Source organism: Coregonus clupeaformis, unplaced genomic scaffold (genome assembly GCF_020615455.1).
Source record: "Coregonus clupeaformis isolate EN_2021a unplaced genomic scaffold, ASM2061545v1 scaf0178, whole genome shotgun sequence".
NCBI classification, from domain to species: domain Eukaryota; kingdom Metazoa; phylum Chordata; class Actinopteri; order Salmoniformes; family Salmonidae; genus Coregonus; species Coregonus clupeaformis.
Genome location: NW_025533633.1, coordinates 38,941 through 61,784, shown reverse-complemented (window position 1 = coordinate 61,784; position 22,844 = coordinate 38,941). Strand labels below are relative to the sequence as shown.

Below are 22,844 nucleotides of genomic sequence, written 5' to 3'. Positions count from 1 at the left end.
AGACCTGCTAGAGATACAGCCTACTCTCTGGGTTAAAGACCTGCTAGAGATACAGCCTACTCTCCGGGTTAAAGACCTGCTAGAGATACAGCCTACTCTCCGGGTTAAAGACCTGCTAGAGATACAGCCTACTCTCTGGGTTAAAGACCTGCTAGAGATACAGCCTACTCTCTGGGTTAAGAGACCTGCTAGAGATACAGCCTACTCTCTGGGTTAAAGACCTGCTAGAGATACAGCCTACTCTCTGGGTTAAAGACCTGCTAGAGATACAGCCTACTCTCCGGGTTAAAGACCTGCTAGAGATACAGCCTACTCTCTGGGTTAAAGACCTGCTAGAGATACAGCCTACTCTCCGGGTTAAAGACCTGCTAGAGATACAGCCTACTCTCTGGGTTAAAGACCTGCTAGAGATACAGCCTACTCTCCGGGTTAAAGACCTGCTAGAGATACAGCCTACTCTCCGGGTTAAAGACCTGCTAGAGATACAGCCTACTCTCTGGGTTAAAGACCTGCTAGAGATACAGCCTACTCTCTGGGTTAAAGACCTGCTAGAGATACAGCCTACTCTCTGGGTTAAAGACCTGCTAGAGATACAGCCTACTCTCTGGGTTAAAGACCTGCTAGAGATACAGCCTACTCTCCGGGTTAAAGACCTGCTAGAGATACAGCCTACTCTCTGGGTTAAAGACCTGCTAGAGATACAGCCTACTCTCCGGGTTAAAGACCTGCTAGAGATACAGCCTACTCTCTGGGTTAAAGACCTGCTAGAGAATCAGCCTACTCTCACATTCTTAGCAATATATCTGATCTAATTCAAATATGTTTATCATTGAAAGATGGGAATCGGTAGAATTCTAGATATCTGAGTATCTCCAAGATAACTGTTGTCTTCTTGTTATCCATATGTAGAACAAACATTCAGTGCCTTCGGAAAGTATTCAGACCCTTTTACTTTTTCCACATTTTGTTACGTTACAGCCTTATTCTAAAATGGATTAAAAAAGAAAATCCTCATCAATCTACACCCAATACCCCATAATGACCCAATACCCCATAATGACCCAATACCCCATAATGACCCAATACCCCATAATGACCCAATACCCCATAATGACCCAATACCCCATAATGACCCAACACCCCATAATGACCCAATACCCCATAATGACCCAATACCCCATAATGACCCAATACCCCATAATGACACAATACCCCATAATGACCCAATACCCCATAATGACCCAATACCCCATAATGACCCAATACCCCATAATGACCCAATACCCCATAATGACCCAACACCCCATAATGACCCAATACCCCATAATGACCCAATACCCCATAATGACCCAATACCCCATTATGACCCAATACCCCATAAGACCCAATACCCCATAATGACCCAATACCCCATTATGACCCAATACCCCATAATGACCCAATACCCCATAATGACCCAATACCCCATAATGACCCAATACCCCATAATGACCCAATACCCCATAATGACCCAATACCCCATAATGACCCAATACCCCATAATGACCCAATACCCCATAATGACCCAATACCCCATAATGACCCAATACCCCATAATGACCCAATACCCCATAATGACACAATACCCCATAATGACACAATACCCCTATAATGACCCAATACCCCATAATGACCCAATACCCCATAATGACCCAATACCCCATAATGACCCAATACCCCATAATGACCCAATACCCCATAATGACCCAATACCCCATAATGACCCAATACCCCATAATGACCCAATGCCCCATATTGACCCAATATCAATCAATCAATCAATTTTATTTTATATAGCCCTTCTTACATCAGCTAATATCTCGAAGTGCTGTACAGAAACCCAGCCTAAAACCCCAAACAGCTAGTAATGCAGGTGTAGAAGCACGGTGGCTAGGAAAAACTCCCTAGAAAGGCGAAAGCCTAGGAAGAAACCTAGAGAGGAACCAGGCTATGAGGGGTGGCCAGTCCTCTTCTGGCTGTGCCGGGTGGAGATTATAACAGAACCATGCCAAGATGTTCAAAAATGTTCATAAGTGACAAGCATGGTCAAATAATAATCAGGAATAAATCTCAGTTGGCTTTTCATAGCCGATCATTAAGAGTTGAAAACAGCAGGTCTGGGACAGGTAGGGGTTCCATAACCGCAGGCAGAACAGTTGAAACTGGAATAGCAGCAAGGCCAGGCGGACTGGGGACAGCAAGGAGTCACCACGGCCGGTAGTCCCGACGTATGGTCCTAGGGCTCAGGTCTCTCAGTTGGCTTTTCATAGCCGATCATTAAAGAGTTGAAAACAGCAGGTCTGGGACAGGTAGGGGGTTTCGTAGCCGCAGGCAGAACAGTTGAAACTGGAATAGCAGCAAGGCCAGGCGGACTGGGGACAGCAAGGTGTCATCATGCCCGGTAGTCCTGACGTATGGTCCTAGGGCTCAGGTTCTCAGAGAGAAAGAGAGAACGAGAGAATTAGAGAGAGCATACTTAAATTCACACAGGACACTGGATAAGACAGGAGAAGTACTCCAGGTATAACCAACTAACCCCAGCCCCCGACACATAAACTACTGCAGCATAAATACTGGAGGCTGAGACAGGAGCGGTCCGGAGACACTGTGGCCCCATCCGAAGAAACCCCGGACAGGGCCAAACAGGAAGGATATAACCCCACCCACTCCGCCAAAGCACAGCCCCCGCACCACTAGAGGGATATCCCCAACCACCAACTTACAATCCTGAGACAAGGCCGAGTATAGCCCACAGAGGTCTCCACCACAGCACAAACCAAGGGGGGCGCCAACCCAGACAGGAAGATCACGTCAGTAACTCAACCCACTCAAGTGACGCACCCCTCCCAGGGACGGCATGAAAGAGCACCAGCAAGCCAGTGACTCAGCCCCTGCAACAGGGTTAGAGGCAGAGAACCCCAGTGGAGAGGGGAACCGGCCCGGCAGAGACAGCAAGGGCTGTTCGTTGCTCCAGCCTTTCCGTTCACCTTCACACTCCTGGGCCAGACTACACTCAATCATATGACCTACTGAAGAGATAAGTCTTCAGTAAAGACTTAAAGGTTGAGACCGAGTCTGCGTCTCTCACATGGGTAGGCAGACTGTTCCATAAAAATGGAGATCTATAGGAGAAAGCCCTGCCTCCCGCTGTTTGCTTAGAAATTCTAGGGACAATTAGGAGGCCTGCGTCTTGTGACCGTAGCGTACGTATTGGTATGTACGGCAGGACCAACTCGGAAAGATAGGTAGGAGCAAGCCCATGTAACGCTTTATAGGTTAACAGTAAAACCTTGAAATCAGCCCTTGCCTTAACAGGAAGCCAGTGTAGGGAAGCTAGCACTGGAGTAATATGATCAAATTTCTTGGTTCTAGTCAGGATTCTAGCAGCCGTATTTAGCACTAACTGAAGTTTATTTAGTGCTTTATCCGGGTAGCCGGAAAATAGAGCATTGCAGTAGTCTAACCTAGAAGTAACAAATGCATGGATTAATTTTTCTGCATCATTTTTGGACAGAAAATTTCTGATTTTTGCAATGTTACGTAGATGGAAAAAAGCTGTCCTTGAAACAGTCTTGATGTCACACCCTGGTTCTGGGACTCATTATGTTGAGCCAGGGTGTGTGCAGTCTATGTGGTTTTGTTCTATGTTGGGTGTCAAAGTGTTGTAATTATGTTGATTAGTCATGTGACTCCCAATCGGAGGTAACGAGTGTCAGCTGTCGGCTCGTTATCTCTGATTGGGAGCCATATTTATTCTGTATGTGTTCTTGTGGGCATTGTGGGTTATTGTTTCTGTTTCTTTGTTGCTGTTAGTAGTATTCAGTATAGAACTTCACGGATCGTCATTTGTTGTTTTCTTCGTGGTTGCTTTAAGTTAATAAAGTCATCATGTTCACTCGCAACGCTGCGCATTGGTCTCCTCCTTCAGACGATCGTGACAGAATAACCCACCAAAAAAGGACCAAGCAGCGCGTCCAGGAGCAAGGGGGTCTGGACACAGGAGTTATGGATGCCTCCTAAGGACTTTTGGACATGGGAGGAGATTCGAGCTGGAAAGGGTCCTTGGGCACAACCGGAGGAACATCATCGCCCTCGTGAAGAGCTGGAGGCAGCTGCAGCCGAGAGGAGGTGGTCTGAGGAGGAATATCACCGCCCTCGTGAAGAGCTGGAGGCAGCTGCAGCCAGAGGAGGTGGTATGAAGAGGAAGCGCGGAGTCGAGGCTGGAAGCCCGTGGTTACTCCCCAAAACATTTTTTTGGGGGGCACATGGCTTAGGCGCCTGGGCAGCAGGAGGCTGCCACAGGGAGAAAAGGAGAGAAGGCTATCGGATTACGGGAGCCATTGGCGAGTAGAGGGAGGAAGTTGTTGTGGCACGGCATGAGAGACTGAAGTGTGTTCCCAGTCTGGTCCGGTCCGTTCTTGATCCCCAGTTAAGGCCAGTGGTGGGTGTTCCCGTACGGTCCGGCCTGTTCCTACTCCACGCACCAGGTCCACGATGTCGCGTCGCCAGCCGGCCTGAACTGGCCGTCTGCCCAACGCCGTCTGAACTGCCCGTCTGCCCAACGCCGTCTGAACTGCCCGTCTGCCCAACGCCCGTCTGAACTGCCCGTCTGCCCAACGCCGTCTGAACTGCCCGTCTGCCCAACGGCGCCTGAACTGCCCGGCTGCCCAACGCCGTCTGAACTGCCCGTCTGCCAACGCCGTCTGAACTGCCCGTCTGTACTGAGCCTGCAAAGCCGCCCGTCTGCCATGAGCCTTCAGAGCCGTCCGCCAGACCGAGCCGCTGGAGCTCTCCGCCAGACAGGATCAGCCAGAGCCTTCCGCCAGACAGGATCAGCCAGAGCCTTCCGCCAGACAGGAGCAGCCAGAGCCTTCCGTCAGACCGGATCAGCCAGAGCCTTCCGCCAGACAGGATCAGCCAGAGCCTTCCGCCAGACAGGATCAGCCAGAGCCTTCCGCCAGCCATGAGCAGCCAGACCCGTCAGCCAGCCGCGAGCAGCCAGATCCGTCCAGCCAGCCATGAGCAGCCAGATCCGTCAGCCAGCTATGAGCAGCCAGATCCGTCAGCCAGCCATGAGCAGCCAGATCCGTCAGCCAGCCATGAGCAACCAGATCCGTCAGCCAGCCATGAGCAGCCAGACCCGTCAGCCAGCCATGAGCAGCCAGACCCGTCAGTCAGCCATGAGCAGCCAGACCCGTCAGCCAGCCATGAGCAGCCAGATCCGTCAGCCAGCCATGAGCAGCCAGATCCGTCAGCCAGCCATGAGCAGCCAGATCCGTCAGCCCGCCAGGATCCGCCAGAGCCGTCCCGCCAGGATCCGCCAGAGCCGTCCCGCCAGGATCCGCCAGAGCCGTCCCGCCAGGATCCGCCAGAGCCAGCCAGCCAGGATCCGCCATCTAGTCAGGTACTGCCCCTTAGTCCGGTACTGCCCCGTAGTCCGGTGCCGCCCCTTAATCCAGTGGGGTTTAGTTGGGGGGTGGTCATGAGGAAGGGAATACGGAAGCGGGTAGTGACGATGGTGGGGTGGTGGTCTAGGCCGGAGCCAGAACCGCCACCGAGGAGGTATGCCCGCCCAGCCCTCCCCTGTTTGGGGGTTTTGAGGCGCGGTCGCAGTCCGCGCCTTTAGGGGGGGGTACTGTCACACCCTGGTTCTGGGACTCATTATGTTGAGCCAGGGTGTGTGCAGTCTATGTGGTTTTGTTCTATGTTGGGTGTCAAAGTGTTGTAATTATGTTGATTAGTCATGTGACTCCCAATCGGAGGTAACGAGTGTCAGCTGTCGGCTCGTTATCTCTGATTGGGAGCCATATTTATTCTGTATGTGTTCTTGTGGGCATTGTGGGTTATTGTTTCTGTTTCTTTGTTGCTGTTAGTAGTATTCAGTATAGAACTTCACGGATCGTCATTTGTTGTTTTCTTACGTGGTTGCTTTAAGTTAATAAAGTCATCATGTTCACTCGCAACGCTGCGCATTGGTCTCCTCCTTCAGACGATCGTGACACTTGATATGTTCGTCAAAAGAGAGATCAGGGTCAAGAGTAACACCGAGGTCCTTCACAGTTTTATTTGAGACGACTTTACAACCATCTAGATGAATTGTCAGATTTAACAGAAGATCTCTTTGTTTCTTGGGACCTAGAACAAGCATCTCTGTTTTGTCCGAGTTTAAAAGTAAAAGTTTTCAGCCATCCACTTCCTTATGTCTGAAACACAGGCTTCTAGCGAGGGCAATTTTGGGGCTTCACCATGTTTCATTGAAATGTACAGCTGTGTGTCATCCGCATAGCAGTGAAAGTTAACATTATGTTTTCGAATAACATCCCCAAGAGGTAAAATATATAGTGAAAACAATAGTGGTCCTAAAACGGAACCTTGAGGAACACCGAAATGTACAGTTGATTTGTCGGAGGACAGACCATTCACAGAGACAAACTGATATCTTTCCGACAGGTAGGATCTAAACCAGGCCAGAACTTGTCCGTGTAGACCAATTTGGGTTTCCAGTCTCTCCAAAAGAATGTGGTGATCGATGGTGTCAAAGGCAGCACTAAGGTCTAGTAGCACGAGGACAGATGCAGAGCCTCGGTCTGACGCCATTAAAAGGTCATTTACCACCTTCACAAGTGCAGTCTCAGTGCTATGATGGGGTCTAAAACCAGACTGAAGCATTTCGTATACATTGTTTGTCTTCAGAAAGGCAGTGAGTTGCTGCGCAACAGCTTTTTCTAAAATTTTTGAGAGGAATGGAAGATTCGATATAGGCCGATAGTTTTTTATATTTTCCGGGTCAAGGTTTGGCTTTTTCAAGAGAGGCTTTATCACTGCCACTTTTAGTGAGTTTGGTACACATCCGGTGGATAGAGAGCTGTTTATTATGTTCAACATAGGAGGGCCAAGCACAGGAAGCAGCTCCTTCAGCAGTTTAGTAGGAATAGGATCCAGTATGCAGCTTGAAGGTTTAGAGGCCATGATTATTTTCATCATTGTGTCAAGAGATATAGTACTAAAACACTTAAGTGTCTCTTCCGATCCCAGGCCCTCGCAGAGCTGTGCAGATCCAGTAGCCCAATAGCCCATAATGACCCAATACCCCATAATGACACAATACCCCATAATGACACAATACCCCATAATGACCCAATACCCCATAATGACCCAATACCCCATAATGACCCAATACCCCATAATGACACAATACCCCATAATGACCCAATACCCCATAATGACACAATACCCCATAATGACCCAATACCCCATAATGACCCAATACCCCATAATGACCCAATACCCCATAATGACCCAATACCCCATAATGACCCAACACCCCATAATGACCCAATACCCCATAATGACCCAATACCCCATAATGACCCAATACCCCATAAGACCCAATACCCCATAATGACCCAATACCCCATAATGACCCAATACCCCATAATGACCCAATACCCCATAATGACCCAATACCCCATAATGACCCAATACCCCATAATGACCCAATACCCCATAATGACCCAATACCCCATAATGACTAACTAGACGGGTCTGACCTAGAGTATGTGGACAACTACAAATATCTAGGTGTCTGGTTAGACTGTAAACTCTCCTTCCAGACTCACATTAAGAATCTCCAATCCAAAGTTAAATCTAGAATCGGTTTCCTATTTCGCAACAAAGCCTCCTTCACTCATGCTGCCAAACATGCCCTCGTAAAACTGACTATCCTACCGATCCTTGACTTCGGCGATGTCATTTACAAAATAGCCTCCAACACTCTACTCAGCAAATTGGATGTTGTCTATCACAGTGCCATCCGTTTTGTCTCCAAAGCCCCATATAATACCCACCACTGTGACCTGTACGCTCTTGTTGGCTGGTCCTCACTACATATTCGTCGCCAAACCCACTGGCTCCAGGCCATCTATAAATCACTGCTAGGCAATTCCCCGCCTTATCTTAGCTCATTGGTCACCATAGCAACACCCACCCGTAGTCTGCGCTCCAGCGGGTATATCTCACTGGTCATCCCCAAAGCCAACACCTCCTTTGGCCGCAATTCCTTCCAGTTCTCTGCTGCCAATGACTGGAACAAATTGCAAAAATCTCTGAAGCTGGAGACACTTATCTCCCTCACTAACTTTAAGCATCAGTTGTCAGAGCGCCTTACCGATCACTGCACCTGTACACAGCCCATCTGAAATTAGCCCGCCCAACTACCTCATCCCTATATTGTTATTTATTTTGCTCATTTGTACCCCAGTATCTCTATTTGCACATCATCTCTTGCACATCATTCCAGTGTTAATACTAAATTGTAATTATTTTGCACTATAGCCTATTTTATTGCCTTACCTCCATAACTTGCTAAATTTGCACACTGTATATTATATGTATTTCTGTTGTATTTTTGACTTTGTTTTGTTTACCCCATATGTAACTCTGTGTTGTTGTTTTTATCGCACTGCTTTGCTTTATCTTGGCCAGGTCGCAGTTGTAAATGAGAACTTGTTCTCAACTGGTTTACCTGGTTAAATAAAGGTGAAATAAAAATAAATAAAAATAAATAAAAAATGACCCAATACCCCATAATGACCCAATACCCCATAATGACCCAATACCCCATAATGACCCAATACCCCATAATGACCCAATGCCCCATATTGACCCAATACCCCATAATGACCCAATACCCCATAATGACACAATACCCCATAATGACCCAATACCCCATAATGACCCAATACCCCATAATGACCCAATACCCCATAATGACACAATACCCCATAATGACACAATACCCCATAATGACCCAATACCCCATAATGACGCAATACCCCATAATGACCCAATACCCCATAATGACACAATACCCCATAATGACCCAATACCCCATAATGACCCAATACCCCATAATGACACAATACCCCATAATGACCCAATACCCCATAATGACACAATACCCCATAATGACCCAATACCCCATAATGACCCAATACCCCATATTGACCCAATACCCCATAATGACCCAATACCCCATAATGACCCAATACCCCATAATGACCCAATACCCCATAATGACACAATACCCCATAATGACCCAATACCCCATAATGACCCAATACCCCATAATGACCCAATACCCCATAATGACACAATACCCCATAATGACACAATACCCCATAATGACACAATACCCCATAATGACCCAATACCCCATAATGACACAATACCCCATAATGACCCAATACCCCATTTGAAATTTTTGCAAATGTATTACAAATATAAAACAGAAACATTACATTTACATAAATATTCAGACCCTTTACTCAGTACTTTGTTGAAGCACCTTTGGCAGCAATTACAGCCTTGAGTCTTCTTGGGTATGACGCTACAAGCTTGGCACACCTCTCTTTGGGGAGTTTCTCCCATTTTTCTCTGCAGATCCTCTCAAACTCTGTCAGGTTGGATGGGGAGCGTCGCTGCACAGCTATTTTCAGGTCTTTCCAGAGATGTTAGATCGGGTTCAAGTCCAGCCTCTGGCTGGGCCACTCAAGGACATTCAGAGATTTGATACGAAGCCAACCCTGCGTTGTCTTGGCTGTGTGCTTAGGGTCGTTGTCCTGTTGGAAGGTGAACCTTCGCCCCAGTCTGAGGTCCTGAGCGCTCTGGAGCAGGTTTTCATCAAGGATCTCTCTGTACTTTGCGCCGTTCATCTTTGCCTTGATCCTGACTAGTCTCCCAGTCCCTGACGCTGCAAAAAACATCTCCACAGCATGATGCTGCCACCACCATGCTTCACCGTAGGGATGGTGCCAGGTTTCCTCCAGACTTAACGCTTGGCATTCTGGCCAAAGAGTTCAATCTTGGTTTCATCAGACCAGAGAATCTTGTTTCTTATGGTCTGAGAGTCTTTAGCAAGCTCCAAGCCTTTTACTGAGGAGTGGCTTCCGTCTGGCTACTCTACCATAAAGGCCTGATTGGAGGAGTGCTGCAGAGATGGTTGTCCTTCTGGAAGTTTCTTCCATCTCCACAGAGAAACTCTAGAGCTCTGTCAGAGTGACCATCGGGTTCTTGGTCACCTCCCTGACCAAGGCCCTTCTCCCCCGATTGCTCAGTTTGGCCGGGCGGCCAGCTCTTCTTCCATTTAAGAATGATGGAGGCCACTGTGTTCTTGGGGACCTTCAATGCGGCAGACATTTTTTGGTACCCTTCCCCAGATCTGTGCCTCGACACAAAGCTCTACGGACAATTCCTTCGACCTCGTGGCTTGGTTTTTGCTCTGACATGCACTGTCAACTGTGGGACCTTATATAGACAGGTGTGTGCCTTGCCAAATCTTGAATTTCCCACAGGTGGACTCCAATCAAGTTGTAGCAACATCTCAAGGATGATCAATGGAAAAAGGATGCACCTAAGCTAAATTTCGAGTCTCATAGCAAAGGGTCTGAATACATATGTAAATAATGTATCTGTTTTTTATTTTTAATACATTTGCAAAAAAAAAAAAAAACTGTTTTCACTTTGTCATTATGGGGTATTGTGTGTAGATTGATGAGGATTTGTATTTATTTAATCCATTTTAGAATAAGGCTGTAACGTAACAAAATGTGGAAAAAGTGAAGGGGTCTGAATACTTTCTGAAGGTGGTGGTGTTGCTTCTGATAGAAACATACTCAGATCATGGTGGCCATATTCTCAGAGATTTAAAGTAACATGTCTGTATTTTCTCACGTGTCATTTAAGCAATGATGATGCCAGTTATACCAAATCAATACACAACACAAAGTCTCCAAGTTGTAATGTGGAAAAACAGACACAGCAACAGAACCAGTTGGGACCAGTGTTTGGGGTAATAATTACTTACAGTAATAGATTACCTTTATGAGGAACGGAGTAATATAATGAGTTACTGTCTTCAAATATTGTAATATTACAGTTACTTGTTCAACTAACCTGTATATTACTTTCAGAAGCACATCTCTTCCATCGTGTTATATTCAGCGCCTTCAGAAAGGATTCACACCCCTTGACTTTTTCCTCATTCTGTTGCGTTAAAGCCTGAATTTAAAATGAGTGAAATTGAGATTTTGTGTCACTGTTCTACACACAATACCCCATAATGTCAAAGTGGAATTATGTTTTTTGAAATGTTTACAAATTAATACAAAATGAAAAGCTGAAATGTCTTGAGTCAACACTGCAAAAAATGTGGCAAAGCAATGTGTAATGTTTGGGGCAAATCCAATACAACAGCACGTCACTGAGTACCACTCTCCATATTTTCAAGCATGGTAGTGGCTGCATCGTGTTATGGGTATGCTTGATAAGGACAGGAGTTTTTCAGGATAAAAAAGAAACAATGGAGCTAAGCACAGATTCCCAGAGGAAAACCTGGTTCAGTCTGCTTTCCACCAGACACTGGAAGATGAGTTCACATTTCAGCAGGACATTAACCTAAAACACAAGGCTTACCAAGAAGACAGTGAATGTTCCTGAGTGGCCGAGTTACAGTTTTGACTTAAATCTACGGCAAGACCTGAAAATGGTTGTCTAGCAATGATTAACAACCAATTTGACAGAGCTTGAAGAATTTTGAAAAGAATAATGGGCAAATGTTTCACAATCCAGGTGTGGAAAGCTCTTAAAGACTCCCAGCTGTAATCGCTGCCAAAGGTGCTTCTACAAAGTATTGACTTAGGGGTATGAATACTTATGTAAATGAGATATTTCTGTATTTTATTTTCAATACATTTGCTAACATTTCTAAAAACATGTTTTCACTTTGTCATTATGGGGTATTGTGTGTAGATGGGTAAAAATAATCTATTTAATCCATTTTTAATTCAGGCTGGAACAAAATGTGGAATAATTCAAGCGGTATGAATACTTTCTGAAGGCACTGTATATTTTTTACAGTCTTATGCTAACGGAATTCATGCTGTAGGCTAACTCGTTTCCAATAGGCTATCGTAAAGCCGAAAATCAAAGAAAGATGGCAGCTGTCTTACCCTGCTTAACCTTTTCTTTGTGGAAATGCTCCCATTGTTTTGAGTTAATTGAGGAGAAAGAGAACAACATTTTAGTCAAATGCAAACTCTGCAGCATTGATCTCTTGGTCTAGAAATACCACATCAAACCGGAAGAAGCATCTGGAGGTCATGCACAAAGGCAGCATTGCTCTATTGGTCCAGAAATACCACATCAACCCTGAAGACGCATCTGGAGGTCATGCACAAAGGCAGCATTGCTCTATTGGTCCAGAAATACCACATCAAACCTGAAAAAACATCTGGAGGTCAAAGACACAAAGCACTCTAGCAGGTCTTTAACCCGGAGAGTAGGCTGTATCTCTAGCAGGTCTTTAACCCGGAGAGTAGGCTGTATCTCTAGCAGGTCTTTAACCCAGAGAGTAGGCTGTATCTCTAGCAGGTCTTTAACCCAGAGAGTAGGCTGTATCTCTAGCAGGTCTTTAACCCAGAGAGTAGGCTGTATCTCTAGCAGGTCTTTAACCCGGGCCACCAACCCCAACAACAAACACTCTAACCACTGTCCCAATAAAGGATATCTCTAGGACATGTGCTTAGAACCCTGTCCAGAAGAAACCCTAACCCCTCCTCCCTAAGATCTGAAACAACTTGATAGGTGTAAGCAATAGGATGAATGCACTTTGAAGTCAGTCTCAGCTCTGTTAAAAGTACACTCAAGAAAATATTTTATTGATCATTAAAACAGGTTAACATGTCCCACCAACATTAGACATCTATACAGAAAGCCCTTCAATTGTTGAAATAAGTTGATCAAATCAATGATGAGAATAGTTTGATACCTGAAACGGACATCGGAGTACCGTGAACCAAGAGGTTGGGAGTTCAAATCCCAGGTGAGGACATGTTGAATAATAATGAATGTATAAATGAACATTCATAATGTAAATACACTATGTTAAAAGCACTGTGTGTGAGTATCCCTAACCTTGCCAACAGACAAAGAGCTATGAATGAATCAGTGGTTCCCCAATAAGGGCCTTGATTGGCTCGGTAATGTGATGTGTAATGATTTTTTCTTTGGACACAAATGTTCTTGCAACATTCCCATGAAACATGTCTAGAAAATTAATATATTAGGTTCTGGGAACATTCTAACTACGTTCTGGATAAGTTCTACTTGATATTAAGGAAATGGTCTCTTGAAAACATCACGTGAACATTCATCTGAAAACATTAGTTAATGAGACTCTTAAGGGAAAGTTCTCTAAAGTTGTGGGAATGTTTGTTGTTAGCTGGGGTTGGGTTTATGTAGGCTACATTGACATCTGATTTTGCCAAAGGACAACGCAATTTCAACGTGAAGCTAGGTATACTATCATTCATCCATGGTTGATTGGATCTTTGGAAGGTTATAAGTAGTTATCATTAGCCCTATAAATAGAACGCCAAAGTCATGATATTAATAACACACTTTTACCTTTGGATATTGTCTTTTATATATGTTATTAATAATACATACACACATACATACAGTGGGGAGAACAAGTATTTGATACACTGCTGATTTTGCAGGTTTTCCTATTACAAAGCATGTAGAGGTCTGTAATTTTTATCATAGGTACACTTCAACTGTGAGAGACGGAATCTAAAACAAAAATCCAGAAAATCACATTGTATGATTTTTAAGTTATTAATTTGCATTTTATTGCATGACATAAGTATTTGAATCATTCAAATGTTCATTGGCAAACGTCAGACGGGCCTGTATATGTGCTTTCTTGAGCAGGGGGACCTTGCGGGCGCTGCAGGATTTCAGTCCTTCACGGCGTAGTGTGTTACCAATTGTTTTCTTGGTGACTGAGCCAATCAGTTGTGTTGTGACAAGGTAGGGGGGGTATACAGAAGATAGCCCTATTTGGTAAAAGACCAAGTCCATATTATGGCAAGAACAGCTCAAATAAGCAAAGAGAGATGACAGTCCATCATTACTTTAAGACATGGTCAGTCAATACGGAACATTTAAAGAACTTTGAAAGTTTCTTTAAGTGCAGTCGCAAAAACCATCAAGCGCTATGATGAAACTGGCTGTCATAAGGACCGCCACAGGAATGGATGACCCAAAGTTACCTCTGCTGCAGAGGATAAATTCATTAGACTTACCAGCCTCAGAAATTGCAGCCCAAATAAATGCTTCACAGAGTTCAAGTCACAGACACATCTCAACATCAACTGTTCTGAGGGACTGTGTGAATCAGGCCTTCATGGTCAAATTGATGCAAAGTAACCACTACTAAAGGACACCAATAAGAAGAAGAGACCTGCTTGGGCCAAGAAACACGACCAATGGACATTAGACCGGTGGAAATGTGTACTTTGGTCTGGAGTCCAAATTGGAGATTTTTGGTTCCACCCACAGTGTCTTTGTGAGACATGGTGTGGGTGAACGGATGATCTCCTATTGTGTAGTTCCCACCGTAAAGCATGGAGGAGGAGGTGTTATGGTGTGGGGGTGCTTTGCTGGTGACACTGTCTATTATTTATTTAGAATTCAAGGCACACTTAACCAGCATGGCTACCACAGCATTCTGCAGCGATACACAATCCCATCTGGTTTGTGCTTAGTGGGATTATAATTTGTTTTTCAACAGGACAATGACCCAACACACCTCCAGGCTGTGTAAGGGCTATTTTACCAAGAAGGAGAGTGATGGAGTGCTGCATCAGATGACCTGGCCTCCACAATCCCCCGACCTCAACCCAATTGAGATGTTTTGGGATAAGTCGGACGGCAAAGTGAAGGAAAGTGCTCTGCATATGTGGGTGAAGCTTGTTGAGAGAATGCCAAGAGTGTGCAAAACTGTCATCAAGGCAAAGGGTGGCTACTTTGAAGAATCTCAAATATATAATATATTTTGATTTGTTTAACCATTTTTTGGTTACTACATGATTACATATGTGTTATTTCATAGTTTTGATGTCTTCAGTATTATTCTACAATATAGAAAATAGTAAAAAATTAAGAAAAACCCTTGAATGAGTAGGTGTGTCTAAACTTTTGACTGGTACTGTATCTGAGGAAGGGTATAAAACCATTTCTAAAGTGTTGAAAGTTTCCAAGAGCCCAGTGGTCTCCATCATTGGGAAATAATATGGAACTACCTAGACTCTGCCTAGAGCTGGCCGTCCGACCAAACTGATCAACCGGGCAAGAAGGACCTTGGTCAGGGAGGTGACCAAGAACCCAATGACCAATGACCACTCTGACAGAGCTACATCGTTCCTTGGTTGAGATGGGAGAACATACAGTCTCTACAGCACTTCACCAATCTGGGCTTCATGGGAGAGTGGCCAGATGGAAGCCACTCGTGAGAAAAAGGCACATGACAGCACGCCTGGAGTTTGCAAAAAGGCACATGAAAGACTAAAAATATGGTGTTTTGATGAGACAAAAATGTAACTCTTTGGCCTGAATGTAAAGCGCTATGTCTGGAGAAAACCAGGCACAGCTCATCACCCGTCTAACACCATCCCTACTGTGAAGCATGGTGGTGGCAGCATCATGCTATGGGGATGCTTTCAGCAGCAGGGACTGGCAGACTGGTAAGGGGATGCTTTCAGCAGCAGGGACTGGGAGACTGGTAAGGATAGAGGGAACAATGAATGGAGACAAATACAGACAAATCCTTGATGAGAACCTGCTTCAGAGTGCAAACGAACTTAGACTGGGGTGAAGATTTACGTTTCAACAGGACAATGACCCCAAGCATACAGCCAAAGCAATGCTGGAATGGCTTCAGAACAAGAATGTAAAAGTCCTTGAGTGACACAGCCAAAGCCCTGGCTTGAATCCCATTGAAAATATGTGGAAAGACTTGAAGATTGCTGTTCACTGCCGCTTCCCATCTAACTTAACAGAGGTTGAGAAAACCTACAAGGGAGAATGGGAAAAAATCCCCAAATCCAGATGTGCAAAGCTGATACAGACATACCCAAGACTACTCAAATCTGTAATCGCTGCCAAAGGTATTGACTCAGGGGTGTGGATACTTATGTAAATCAAATATTTCTTTATTTCCTTTTCAGTAAATTTGCCAACATTTCTGAAAACATTTTTTCACTTTGTCATAATGAGGTATTGTGTGTAGATGGGTGGTATTTGGTATATTTGGTATGTCCGGTACCATCTGTTTCAGCAGCTGTGTTGACTAGTGTCACAGTACCATTCTTCAGAGCAAAACAGAGATGATATGTTACTACGACTAGGCTGTCATACTGCTGTAGCCTGTAGGCATACTGTTACAGTCTAAAGACAATGGGATCTAATCCTCTCTGTCTCTTTGTCCCTCCAGCCAATGGGATCCAACCCTGTGTCTCTGTCTCTCCAGCCAATTTGATCTAACCCTGTGTGTCCCTCCAGCCAATGGGATCTAACCCTCTCTGTCTCTTTGTCCGTCCAGCCCATGGGATCAGAGCATATGGAGATGCGAAAGCGGCAGATGTCGGTGCAGCAGGAGTCGATGGCGGGAGGCACGGCACTGACCCAGCAGGACCCTAACCAGAGCCAGAACCAGGGGAACCAGAGCCAGGTGAACCAGAGCCAGGTGAACCAGAACCAGGTGAACCAGAGCCAGGTGAACCAGAACCAGGGGAACCAGAGCCAGGTGAACCAGAGAGGGAACAACGCCTGTTGCTTCTGCTGGTGCTGCTGCTGCAGCTGTTCCTGGTACGAACAGTATGGATTCATCCCAAATGGCATCCTATTCCCTATATAGTGCACTACTTTGGATCAAAACCCTATGGGAAATAGGGTGCCATTTGGGAAGCACACTCTGTCATGCACTTCTAGTAGTGTATCACACACCCAGCATGGCTCCACACTGCACCCTTCATCTACACAGCACCCTACATCTACACAGAACATCACCCATTCTACACAGCACCCTACAGTACATCACCCTTCATCTACACAGCACCCTACAGTACATCACCCTTCATCTACACAGCACCCTACAATACATCACCCTTCATCTACACAGCACCCAACAGTACATCACCCTACATCTACACAGCAACCTACACTACATCACCCTACATCTACACAGCACCCTACAGTACATCACCATTCATCTACACAGCACCCTACAGTACATCACCCTTCATCTACACAGCACCCTACAGTACATCACCCTTCATATACACAGCACCCTACAGTACATCACCCTTCATCTATACAGCACCCTACAATACATCACCCTACATCTACACAGCACCCAACAGTACATCACCCTACATCTACACAGCAACCTACATCTACACAGCACCCCACATCTACACAGAACCCTACAGTACATCACCATTCATCTACACAGCACCCTACAGTACATCACCATTCATCTACACAGCACCCTACATCTACACAGCACCCTACAGTACATCACCCTACATCTACACAGCACCCTATATATATACAGCACCCTACAGTACATCACCCTACATCTACACAGCACCCTACAATACATCACCCTTCATCTACACAGCATCCTATAGTACATCACCCTTCATCTACACAGAACCTTACAGTACATCACCCTACATCTACACAGAACCTTACAGTACATCACCCTACATCTACACAGCACCCTTCATCTACACAGCACCCTACATCTACACAGCACCCTACAATACATCACCCTTCATCTACACAGTACCACACATCTACACAGCACCCTTATTTTACACAGCACCCTACAGTACATCACCCTACATCTACACAGCACCCTACATCTACACAGCACCCTACATCTACACAGAACATCACCATTCTACACAGCACCCTACAGTACATCACCCTTCATCTACACAGCACCCTACAGTACATCACCTTACATCTACACAGCACCCTACAGTACATCACCCTTCATCTACACAGCACCCTACATCTACACAGCACCCTACAGTACATCACCCTTCATCTACACAGCACCCTACATCTACACAGCACCCTACAGTACATCACCCTTCATCTACACAGCACCCTACATCTACACAGCACCCTACAGTACATCACCCTTCATCTACACAGCACCCTACATATACACAGCACCCTACATCTACACAGCACCCTACATCTACACAGAACATCACCATTCTACACAGCACCCTACAGTACATCACCCATCGTCTACACAGCACCCTACAGTACATCACCCATCATCTACACAGCACCCAACAGCACCCAACAGTACATTACCCTACATCTAAACAGCAACCTACATCTACACAGCACCCCACATCTACACAGCACCCTACAGTAAATCACCTTTCATCGAAACAGCACCCTACAGTACATCACCCTACATCTACACAGCACCCTACATCTACACAGCACCCTACAGTACATCACCCTACATCTACCCAGCACCCATCATCTACACAGCACCCTACATTACATCACCCTTCATCTACACAGCACCCTACAGTACATCACCCTTTATCTACAAAGCACCCTACAGTAAATCATCCTTCATTTACACAGCACCCTTCATCTACCCAGCACCCTTCATCTACACAGCACCCTTCATCTACACAGCACCCTACATTACATCACCCTTCATCTACACAGCACCCTACAGTACATCACCCTACATCTACACAGAACCTTACAGTACATCAACCTACATCTACACAGCACCCTTCATCTACACAGCACCCTACATCTACACAGCACCCTACAATACAGCACCCTTCATCTACCCAGCACCCTTCATCTACACAGCACCCTACATTACATCACCCTTCATCTACACAGAACCTTACAGTACATCACCCTACATCTACACAGAACCTTACAGTACATCACCCTACATCTACACAGCACCCTTCATCTACACAGCACCCTACATCTACACAGCACCCTACAATACATCACCCTTCATCTACACAGTACCACACATCTACACAGCACCCTTATTTTACACAGCACCCTACAGTACATCACCCTTCATCTACACAGCACCCTACAGTACATCACCCTACATCTACACAGCACCCTACAGTACATCACCCTTCATCTACAGAGCACCCTACATCTACACAGCACCCTACAGTACATCACCCTTCATCTACACAGCACCCTACATCTACACAGCACCCTACAGTACATCACCCTTCATCTACACAGCACCCTACATATACACAGCACCCTACATCTACACAGCACCCTACATCTACACAGAACATCACCATTCTACACAGCACCCTACAGTACATCACCCATCGTCTACACAGCACCCTACAGTACATCACCCATCATCTACACAGCACCCAACAGCACCCAACAGTACATTACCCTACATCTAAACAGCAACCTACATCTACACAGCACCCCACATCTACACAGCACCCTACAGTAAATCACCTTTCATCGAAACAGCACCCTACAGTACATCACCCTACATCTACACAGCACCCTACATCTACACAGCACCCTACAGTACATCACCCTTCATCTACCCAGCACCCATCATCTACACAGCACCCTACATTACATCACCCTTCATCTACACAGCACCCTACAGTACATCACCCTTTATCTACAAAGCACCCTACAGTAAATCATCCTTCATTTACACAGCACCCTTCATCTACCCAGCACCCTTCATCTACACAGCACCCTTCATCTACACAGCACCCTACATTACATCACCCTTCATCTACACAGCACCCTACAGTACATCACCCTACATCTACACAGAACCTTACAGTACATCAACCTACATCTACACAGCACCCTTCATCTACACAGCACCCTACATCTACACAGCACCCTACAATACAGCACCCTTCATCTACCCAGCACCCTTCATCTACACAGCACCCTACATTACATCACCCTTCATCTACACAGAACCTTACAGTACATCACCCTACATCTACACAGAACCTTACAGTACATCACCCTACATCTACACAGCACCCTTCATCTACACAGCACCCTACATCTACACAGCACCCTACAATACATCACCCTTCATCTACACAGTACCACACATCTACACAGCACCCTTATTTTACACAGCACCCTACAGTACATCACCCTACATCTACACAGCACCCTACATCTACACAGCACCCTACATCTACACAGAACATCACCATTCTACACAGCACCCTACAGTACATCACCCTTCATCTACACAGCACCCTACAGTACATCACCCTACATCTACACAGCACCCTACAGTACATCACCCTTCATCTACACAGCACCCTACATCTACACAGCACCCTACAGTACATCACCCTTCATCTACACAGCACCCTACATCTACACAGCACCCTACAGTACATCACCCTTCATCTACACAGCACCCTACAACTACACAGCACCCTACAGTACATCACCCTTCATCTACACAGCACCCTACATATACACAGCACCCTACATCTACACAGCACCCTACATCTACACAGAACATCACCATTCTACACAGCCCCCTACAGTACATCACCCATCGTCTACACAGCACCCTACAGTACATCACCCATCATCTACACAGCACCCAACAGCACCCAACAGTACATTACCCTACATCTACACAGCAACCTACATCTACACAGCACCCCACATCTACACAGCACCCTACAGTAAATCACCTTTCATCGAAACAGCACCCTACAGTACATCACCCTACATCTACACAGCACCCTACATCTACACAGCACCCTACAGTAAATCACCTTTCATCGAAACAGCACCCTACAGTACATCACCCTTCATCTACACAGCACCCTACATCTACACAGCACCCTACAGTACATCACCCTTCATCTACACAGCACCCTACATCTACACAGCACCCTACAGTACATCACCCTTCATCTACCCAGCACCCTTCATCTACACAGCACCCTACATTACATCACCCTTCATCTACACAGCACCCTACAGTACATCACCCTTTATCTACAAAGCACCCTACAGTAAATCATCCTTCATTTACACAGCACCCTTCATCTACCCAGCACCCTTCATCTACACAGCAACCTACATCTACACAGCACCCTACATCTACACAGCACCCTACATCTACACAGCAGCGTTCATCTACACAGCACCCTAAATCTACACAGCAACCTACATCTACACAGCAGCCTTCATCCACACAGCAGCGTACATCTACACAGCAGCGTTCATCTACACAGCACCCTACATCTACACAGCACCCTACAGTACATCACCCTTTATCTACAAAGCACCCTACAGTAAATCATCCTTCATTTACACAGCACCCTTCATCTACCCAGCACCCTTCATCTACACAGCACCCTACATCTACACAGCACCCTACATCTACACAGCAGCGTACATCTACACAGCAGCCTTCATCTACACAGCACCCTACATTACATCACCCTTCATCTACACAGCACCCTACATGACATCACCCTTCATCTACACAGCACCCTTCATCTACACAGCACCCTTCATCTACACAGCACCCTACATTACATCACCCTTCATCTACACAGCACCCTACAGTACATCACCCTTCATCTACACAGCACCCTACAGTAAATCATCCTTCATTTACACAGCACCCTTCATCTACACAGCACCCTACATTACATCACCCTTCATCTACACAGCACCCTACAGTACATCACCCTTCATCTACACAGCACCCTACAGTAAATCATCCTTCATTTACACAGCACCCTTCATCTACACAGCACCCTACATTACATCACCCTTCATCTACACAGCACCCTACAATACATCACCCTACATCTACACAGCAGCCTTCATCTACACAGCACCCTATATATATACAGCAGCCTTCATCTACACAGCACCCTACAGTAAATCATCCTTCATCTACACAGCACCCTACATCTACACAGCACCCTACATCTACACATCACCCTTCATCTACACAGCACCCTACATCTACACAGCAGCCTTCATCTACACAGCACCCTATATATATACAGCAGCCTTCATCTACACAGCACCCTACAGTAAATCATCCTTCATTTACACAGCACCCTACATCTACACAGCAGCCTTCAACCACACAGCACCCTACATCTACACAGCAGCCTTCATCTACACAGCACCCTATATATATACAGCAGCCTTCATCTACACAGCACCCTACAGTAAATCATCCTTCATTTACACAGCACCCTACATCTACACAGCAGCGTTCATCTACACAGCACCCTACATCTACACAGCACCCTACATCTACACAGCACCCTACAGTACATCACCCTTCATCTACACAGCACCCTACAGTAAATCATCCTTCATTTACACAGCACCCTTCATCTACACAGCACCCTACATCTACACAGCACCCTACATTACATCACCCTTCATTTACACAGCACCCTACATCTACACAGCAGCCTTCATCTACACAGCAGCCTTCATCTACACAGTTGACTTGATGTGCTGATTATAGAGGTTGACAGGGCCAGTGAAGAGATCTGTAACCTCCTGACTGTTGCACCATTATATCTTCACTGCTAGATCTAGATCTGGTCTGATCTCTGTCCTGTTGCTCGCCTGTCTCCTGTAGGAACGAGGAGCGTGAGGAGAGGAACCGGCGGGCGTCCTACGACCTCAAGGCTGAGGGAACGGCCGACTGCGAGGACAGGTTAGCCACAGCAGCATCCCTGTGTAGCCCAGCACATTGGATAACTGATCAAGGGCTTAATGGTTAGCTGCATTAGCACATTGGATAACTGATCAAGGGCTTAATGGTTAGCTGCATTAGCACATTGGATAACTGTTCAAGGGCTTAATGGTTA

General features: G+C 45.8%; 1 protein-coding gene across 2 annotated transcripts in view; it reads left to right on the top strand.

Annotated features, from left to right (window-relative positions):
- The window catches only part of LOC121556158 (regulator of G-protein signaling 20-like), a 64,244-nt gene that overhangs the window by 39,809 nt on the left and 1,591 nt on the right, over window positions 1-22,844 (top strand). For both annotated transcript variants that reach the window (XM_041870048.2, XM_041870049.2), the window contains exons 2-3: window positions 16,484-16,749; window positions 22,613-22,690. In XM_041870048.2, the coding sequence (XP_041725982.1) occupies window positions 16,484-16,749; window positions 22,613-22,690 (344 nt within the window). The remainder of the gene's footprint in view (window positions 1-16,483; window positions 16,750-22,612; window positions 22,691-22,844) is intronic.